Source organism: Poecilia mexicana, unplaced genomic scaffold (assembly GCF_051168715.1).
Source record: "Poecilia mexicana isolate PSO_F unplaced genomic scaffold, ASM5116871v1 scaffold_7, whole genome shotgun sequence".
NCBI classification, from domain to species: domain Eukaryota; kingdom Metazoa; phylum Chordata; class Actinopteri; order Cyprinodontiformes; family Poeciliidae; genus Poecilia; species Poecilia mexicana.
In genome coordinates, this window is record NW_028263376.1 from 21499580 (window position 1) to 21507889 (window position 8310).

The window sequence follows — 8310 nt, forward strand, 5'->3', positions numbered from 1 at the left end:
GTTGATAGTTTCATTTTCAAGCCAACTGGAATTATTCTTGTGTTAAATCAGTTTGGTGTTATTCATTTATTTATATTTGGAGAAGTGTAATTGTGCAAAGCAATCTGTTTTCCTAGGCTTACTGGAATACAAGCAAAAAAAAACAAAACAAAAAAAAAAAAACATGGGTCTATGTTGTCCTGCTGACATCAAGTGGACGTTATTATAACTGCATGGCTGGGTTCCTGATTTTGTATAAAGAGTGAGTCAGATTGATGGCTTACACAACACAGTTATCAGTATGTTACAAGGATGTTTTAGTTTTTCACTAAAAAGGATTTTGCAAACACCCCCAAGTGTGCCACTTAAGAAAAACCTAGAAAAATATGTAGATTTTTTTCCGAAACAAGTAAAAGTCTTGCAGACATTGAGATTCGTCACTTTGTTCTGACTGTTCAGATACTTTAGAAGTGCTAACATTTCTGCCAAACTTAAAGCTGTGCTAATAGCAGCCTTGTTATCTCTCTGTAGTCAACAGATTTCTTTTTAAGGACAAAGGAATCTGACTGTCAACTGGTGGCGCTGATCCTCTGACATGGGCACTAACATGATTAGACATAAATAGCTCCTGTGTCAACAGGCTGTGTAACTGGATACAACCATGAGAATATTTCACATGCTCAAAGACAAGATCCAATACCGAGTAGAAATTACACAGATGGATCAAAAGGAAGCAGAAGGAAATTAATTTCTAGGAAAAAAAAAAGTTTAATGCCAGTGATAAGAAATGAGAAATGTCATAGCAGGCAAAATCACTGCACTGACAGAGGAGTCTTATTGTTGATCAGATTTTGTTTATTACATGAGTGCACCTTACAAGTGCAACAGTCAAACCTGAAACACCTGGACAGAATGAAATATCCTGATGGGACTTTAGACACAGAGAAAATGTACATCATGACATGCACACTCACTGGATCCGGCGCATTTCCTGGATAAAATGATTTATTCCAACACGAGTTTATTTTGCGTTTATTTACATCTTCAGCATCTTATTAGGAACTGGACTGCAGCCTTTGAAAAATTATGTTTACCTGGAAGCATAATACAAAAACCCAACATAAATCAGCTGTAGGGGAAATAATATTTGGTCTCAGCAAACATTTTAAGTGATCTAGACACGTTGACACAGATTCAATGTACTGAAAGTCAAAAATTGTGTCTTCAACCATGGAAGATATGGTAGAAAATACAAAAGACAAAAAAAAAGAGAAAAATCAGATACAGTGTTTGCAATGCTGACCCGTTGTTTTCCATCAACTGCAGCCAAATCCAGTTTTCCACAGATGACTGTGGAGTCACAGTGACACTCAAAATAACTTTTATCCTCTCCAGTTCAGGGTTACTCCACTCCTTTCATGAACTCCAAGAATTCTGTAAAATAAGAAAGCCATGTTCAGAAAGCCACTTAACTTCTGCCAAACTGGTATGAAACAGCAAATCAAGGAAAGATATTTTATAAATCAATGTCCATAAACAAGATAGTTCAAGGGCAGTGAAGAAATTCTCTAACCATATATTCTGAATATGTTTTGCATGAAGTTAAAGAAAATTCTGACTAGTTCACTCCAATAACCAAGAGATGACATAGAGATATAAAATGGTACATCTCCAGGAGGGATAGATATTGCAGGAGATCTTCTAGTTCTCCATAATTAAAGCTAAAGAGACCATGTAATGTTGAACTAATGCGGCCTGAAAATGAAGCCTTGAGAAACTCCACATATGGTCTTTGCTCATTTAGATGTATAATTGCCAATTAACACAACGTAGAACCGGTCTGCTAAGCAGGATCTGAACCAAACACAACACGAGACAATCACAGGACACATTATTGCTGTCAAGACAAAGACTTTTGGAAACCTTTAGAGGCTTTCCAGTTGTTACGCTTCTTTGTTCTCAGGAACTCAAACCCTCTTACCATCATAGTCAATTTTGCCATCGTTGTTCTTGTCCCCGTCTTTCATCAGCTCTTCAATATCATCCTCAGTGATCGCTTCTCCTGTGGACTCCAGCATCATTTTCAGCTCATCCAGGTCGATGTAACCGTCTGCATTTCTGCGCAGTCAAAGCAGTGCAATTTGTGTTGTGCTCTCATAAATTTCACACAGAGCTTCAAGGGCGGCATTAGGGGAAAGTCATGTGAAAATTCATATCTTGGGCTTTACAAATTTCCGCGAAACCATGACGGGAGTAAGGAATGGGGAATTTGTTCTTTGATGCTGAGACGAGGTGTCTGGCATACATGCTAGGGGGTGTTAGGAATACTCAGAACTGTCAAAAGCGATTAAGGAACGAACTACATGCAGTTCTCTGCAGAGCTTCTTGGCATTTTGTCAGAGCTCATAATTTGCACATGGGGAGCATACTTTGCTGGAACCACACTAAAGTGCAATTTAATAACTGGGCTGCGGTGGTTCTGAGATGAAAGCATCCACTTGTAAAATATAATTTGACTCGTCTGTTTGTCAGTTAACCCAAAGATGAGCTAGCTGCTTTTTCGGGATTCATATTTCATTGATAGTAGTAGGGTTTAAGAATAAAAACATACTTGTCAAACATCCTGAAGAGCTCGGCGAGCTCTTCTTCTGTCTTCCCTTTGCTGTCGTCCTTCATGCATCTCACCATCATGACCAGGAACTCATCAAAGTCCACTGTGCCGCTCCCTGCACAAACACACACACATTTCACCTTCTCAGAGAGGAATTTCAGATAATTTAAACAATGCACAAATTACTTAATATGCAACCCTTTTTTTATTTGCAATTATTCATATTTCTGACACAAGAAGATAACTGTAGTTCACAATGACGAGCAGAAACTGTTGCGACATTTAAATGTCATTCTTATTCTTTATCTGAGAGCATGCCAAAAATGTACATCACATGTTAAACCTTTCTGAGGTAAATCCAAAACGTTATTTTCTGTCTTTGATCATCACATCACATGGAAAATTCAAGACGACTTGTGCATCATTTGATACACATTTCCCCTTTAATCCAGTCTGACACATCCTGATGTCTTTACGACCGCTGACTTTCATTTGACATTAAGCATTGAGGGTCTGGCTGATGCTCCGTTTGCACAACAAGACAGACCAGGTCGCTGAACTATGGGCAAGAAGAGGTCAACCATTCAGTTTCCTGTTTCGATTTACCATCTTCATCCACCTCGTCTATCATCTCCTGCAGCTCCTCTGGCGTGGGGTTCTGACCGAGCATCCTCATGACCTTCCCCAGCTCCTTGGTGCTGATGCAGCCATCCTCTGCGTCTTGCACAAAGATGTCGAAGGCGGCCTTGAACTCTGCAACACCCCAACAGTAAAGGGGAAAAAAGATTTAAAAGATATATTTGGTTGCATCAGATACATCTAACTATCCATCTCACTGTGCTTTTCTTTAACAAGCAGGAACATGATGTGAAAATGTTCCCATAAAATTCATAAAATTTAAAATAAAAATTACGCACCATTTTTCTGTTCATCTGTCAGCTGTTCAACCTGTAAAAGATGAAACGATTAAAAGAATGAACCGTTTACACAACCTGAATAAAATCTGTGCAGGTCTTCCCCTTTCTGCACTGTCTCATATTAATTTAATTTCACTGTGAACGTTTTTACTTCTGGTATCTGGACCTGAAATCTTTAACAAATGTCACTTTATTTTACTCATGTTTGTTCTGATTATTTTTCAGTCAGAAGTGGTATTCCTGTGACTTAACCGCCACCGGCTAAACCAATGATGTGCCAAGAAATAAGATGGCGATTGAATGATTACACGTCCAATCAGCTCTGATCAATGCTAAACTAAAAGTTTGATCTTCCGTCCAGTCAAAAACTTTAGATTGGAAATACGCTGGAAAATTTTTCATTGATGCGTCTGCAATTAAAATACATACTGTATGTTTCATGTGTGGCACCCACAATGATGGGGAGCTAAAAATAGACAGCATGATCGGGAACCACAGATAAAGGAACCCGACACAGAGTGCGTTAAATTAGCATAGCACTGGCTACCACCCATAACAATGGGGCAGTAATCCTGCAAAAGCTACAGCGAAAGAGGGAGACAGCTGCTTACATAAGAGTTATCATCTGTCGTCTGCAGTAAATTAAACAGCCATACATTCAGTTGCTCTCTTGTAAACAAACACAGTCCCTCAAGTGATGATATATGAAACGATGTATCCAAACAAACATGTTATGTACATTCTTGGGAGCCTTTCCTGTCTTAGATGTCCTGCTCAGCTGGGATGTGAGGGAACAGGACGACCGGGTCCACTGTCCAGCAGGACGTGGGCAGACGGGGGACACACAACAGCACAGCTTTCAGGATCACAGATAATGCTGGAATCCAGTGGAGGAGGAGTTTATCTAAACCTGAAGGCCCTCCATGGGACCAGAGCACTACAGGAGCAGAATCGTTTGAGCAACTTGCCAAAATTAGCCCTGGGAGGCAGGACTGGTCCATTTGAAGTCAAGAATGAAGCAGCAGAGTGATGACCGGGGACATGTCCGCTCCCACCTCTTCTAATATGGTCAAAGATCCACCGACATGTTTGATACCAGCTGGTGATGGAAGGGACACACTGAACAGACACTGGCAGGACTCAAATACCAGCAGTTAGTCAAAAAGATATGGGACTCTTCCCAGCTAATTAAACAATCACAAAACTCTCCAAGCCTTCAACAGAATACACCAAATTCTCTCTACAAATCAATGGTAAGAGTGGTGATGTGCAAACAAAATCCTTCTCCTCCCAGATTAGCTCTCACTGAGTTTTGGGGACTATCCAGCAAAGTGCCTCATCAGAAGGAGCTGACTGTACACACAGCGTAAAGCATATGAGCTGAGTGAGAGAACATACCGCTGCTTTGTAGATGTCATTCATGCTGGCGGCTCGTCTGCTGCCGGTCCTGACAGTGTCCTAGCACAAAGGACTGAGAAAGAGTCCAGCTTAGGGGAGGACTCTGGTTTCATCCTGGGAGGGTTTTATACCCCAAGCCTGGCACTGTCTGTCCCTCCCTAGGCAAAGCAACCTCCCCTCTGATAGAGCCTTGAACATGTGTGTACACAAATGTGTACTGATGTGTGTGTGTGTGCGTGCATCATTGGCCCAATCTGTCACAATCACCGGGCTCAGATAAAAATGCAGCAGCTCTTAGGGGGCACACTATGGAATGAGTTTGAGGAGAGGAGAGAGGCCATGCATGGGGAGCTCTAATCTCCAGGGAGAAGGGCTAGAGACACTCAACATTCCTCCAGACCTGAGTGAGTTCGAAAGAATTTGACTGTGGGTGCATGCAGAGGTTTTCGGACCGTGACAGGAGACGAGCAGAGCTCTGTGGAGTCGCACCGAAATAATGGTACCAATACTGGCCTTCAAAGAACCTACAATCTCATGGTAAAATAAACAAAGCAGGAAGATCTATTGGTAAACACTTTCGAATCAAGTTTTACCGCTGCGACATATTGAGATCAAGGCTGCATGCGCAAAGCACTGTTGAAGGCCTTTTTGTCTGATTTCTCACTACAGAGTGCAATAGCTTTTTTCATTTTGACAGATGATCTCACGTGTTCAGCAAGCACCCTTCAACAGATGGCACAATCCATGGGGAAAGTGATGTAGAGCTGTTTAGATAGATAAGGCATTCCCAAGCCATGAGATTTTCCCCTCCGTGCTTCTAATTTGAGATTTTCTTCCAGACAGCTATAACATCAACTAAATGTCTCAGGTTCAAAAAGACAAACCTCCTTTAAAGACCTCCTGTTATAATCTTGTGTTCTTGATGTGATTTTAGCTATTTTACATTCATGGAACTAAATGTGGGAGTGTTCCTAATTTATTCCTCACCAGAAAGTTGTATTTTTATTTTTTTTTTAGTCTTACTTGCTTGATTATTTTTACTTGAAATTTTCTCAGTTTTTAAAATGAATCATTAGAACCCATATGTCCCCATATGTTAGGAAAACAGGCTGTTAAATTTTTCACATGGCTGTAAAGCGCTGTAGATTTGAAAAACAAATCATGTGCAACACGGGTATAACTCAGCAGAGGGCGCTGCTCGCTACATAGAAACTACATTGAATTGCACAAGGCTGCCTCCGGATATCCAATTTATCAATTGCGGGGTAGGTGAGAAATCTGGGTCAAACAAACCAAACACTTGCAGAGACATTTAAATGAAATTGCATCCACTGCAAGGCTATGCTACCCCTTTCTTTTTTTTTTTTCTGAACCCCTTCTGAAACAAGGCCATCTCAATCACTTGACTGTGATTCTTTTTCACGTTCACGCACGTGCTTTAAAAGAAAAAAAAAAAGCTTTCACAGACACACACACACGCACACACACACACAGAGCATGCTGTGGCAGGCATTTTAAGTGACGAGTGATCATGCTGGTTTATAATGGGATGCTAATGGGGACTGGCACAGCTTACAAGCATCATACAGCCACTCAGAAGAAGAGAGATGGAGCTCCCACTGAACAACATACATGTCCTACTCGTGCACAGAAAGGAGCAGGTCTTGTGACAAAGACCCCCGCATCAGTGCGTGTCAGTCACGGGCACAAGTTCCTGCCTGCATGGGAAAGAAAAAAAAAAAAAAAAAGAAGAGAAAAGCAGTGAGGTGGTGAGCGGAGGGGAGGGGAGAGCTTGCGGGGATCTGAAACTATTTGTGCCATTTGTCATGATTTCACACTCAGGACACACTGCACTGCGCTGCACGCTGCTGTTTGAATTCAGAGAAGTGAATCGTCATCAGTGGCTTCGAATCAATCAGCTGAAAGTCAAAGCATGCTGATGAGTCCACACGGTCCGCCAGACAAATTCATTCTTTTTTTTTTTTTTTTTTTTTTTTGGAGATGTCTGGTGGGTGCCAAGAGTGACAAGCGGCTTCTCTTGGTGAGGAGGGGAGGCGGGCACCGGATTCCTAATGTAAAGCGTTGGTGAGCCCGCTCTGCACATTGTATGCACCCCAACACACACACACGCACACACACACATGACGTCGAGCCCGAAGACTGGCACGCAGATCAAAGAAAGCATATGGAGTGCTGTTTCATTGGAGCCCTTCACCAATTTCCTCTTACACGGGGAAAGGCTGACGAAAGAGCCAGCCATCTCCTCCACACAGCGCAATCAGACGGCGCATCTCAAATCCACAATTCACCGCACACCGCTTTTTGAGGGGTTGCCATAGAAACTCTGCCGGGTAGTAGCGGGCAGAAAATGAGAGGAGATGAACGGGGCTATATCCCCCTCCATCGCCCTCCCTGCTTCGCTGCCACCACATTTTGTCCTCAGAGTGACTATATTATTCTCCATTCTTCGCCTCCTTTTTGCGTACGTCCGCGCTGCGAAGCATGCGCGTGGGGTGTAATTCAAACAAACCTGGACAACTATCACATATAGCTTATCTGGTGTTGTTCCTGTCTGCTATTTGTTTCTAGTGGATTTTTTTTGTTTGTTTTTTTTTTGGGTGACATGTTTGGAAGTTTCAGTAGCGTTGGTCATCCAGAGGCTAGAGAGATTTCTACCATCGTCTAAAACCGTTTTACGTACCAAAACTACAGATTTCAAGTGTGAAACATGTCAACCTGCGTGAGCCATGCCATCTCATGCTGACAGTTCCTAATCAGCAGGGCTACATTGTGAAGATCTACTCCACTGCACAGCACCCATCATGCCAATTTAAATGGTCATGTGATGTAATGATTGGGTTGACATGCAGCTGAGCTTGAAGCTCCTCTCCTCTCCTCGCCTCTGCGTCCTCACCTCCTTGATTGCTGTGGATGGTGGGGGCGCCTGGGGGGAGGTGGGGTGAACCTGTCAGCTTCCCTTTCTTTCTCTCTTCTCCTTTCCCTTCTTTCCCCTCTCTTGTTCCGTTCTCCTCTTTCTCCGCCTCCTTTCATTGATGACCAACCTGTCAGCAGCTCCTGTTGTAGCAGGCTGAGAGCGCCCTGTGTGCGACTGAATGACACAGTCTTCTTTTCACAGACCACCTCTCCTGTTGGTTTCTTTGCTATATTTATTTAAAAAAATCTGTGTTTTATTTTATTTATTTATTTTTTTTCACTGCCTAACCCAAATTTATGGATTTGCCGTTAGAGACAAGGGGGAGCGATTTCTTCACTTTGCTTCACTGGCCTCAGTGGTTTGTCTTTGACACTCGTTTTCACTGGGGCATTTGGCCGTGTTACACAGCGTTCCTTAAATCAGAGCTCCAATGAGCCAGTGGCCACATTAGCTCCAGCGTACATAGCTAT

The 8310-nt window shown here is 42.4% G+C and overlaps 1 protein-coding gene across 2 annotated transcripts; it reads right to left on the minus strand.

Moving 5' to 3' along the window:
* Window positions 1-813: 813 nt before the first annotated feature.
* tnnc1a (troponin C type 1a (slow)) lies at window positions 814-5149 on the minus strand. 2 transcript variants are annotated; one of them, XR_015763807.1, is made up of 7 exons: window positions 4906-5149; window positions 3508-3538; window positions 3197-3343; window positions 2591-2705; window positions 1961-2097; window positions 1283-1413; window positions 814-1073 (listed from the first exon to the last, which is right to left on the minus strand). XR_015763807.1 is itself a non-coding variant. In XM_014968798.2 (6 exons), the coding sequence occupies exons 1-6, from the start codon at window positions 4927-4929 to the stop codon at window positions 1382-1384; spliced, it is 486 nt and encodes a 161-aa protein (XP_014824284.1). In that variant the 5' UTR covers window positions 4930-5149; the 3' UTR covers window positions 814-1381. The 2 variants fall into 2 exon arrangements, 1 of the variants encoding a protein (XP_014824284.1); XM_014968798.2 differs by having other exon boundaries at window positions 814-1413.
* Between the last annotated feature and the right edge of the window lie 3161 nt (window positions 5150-8310).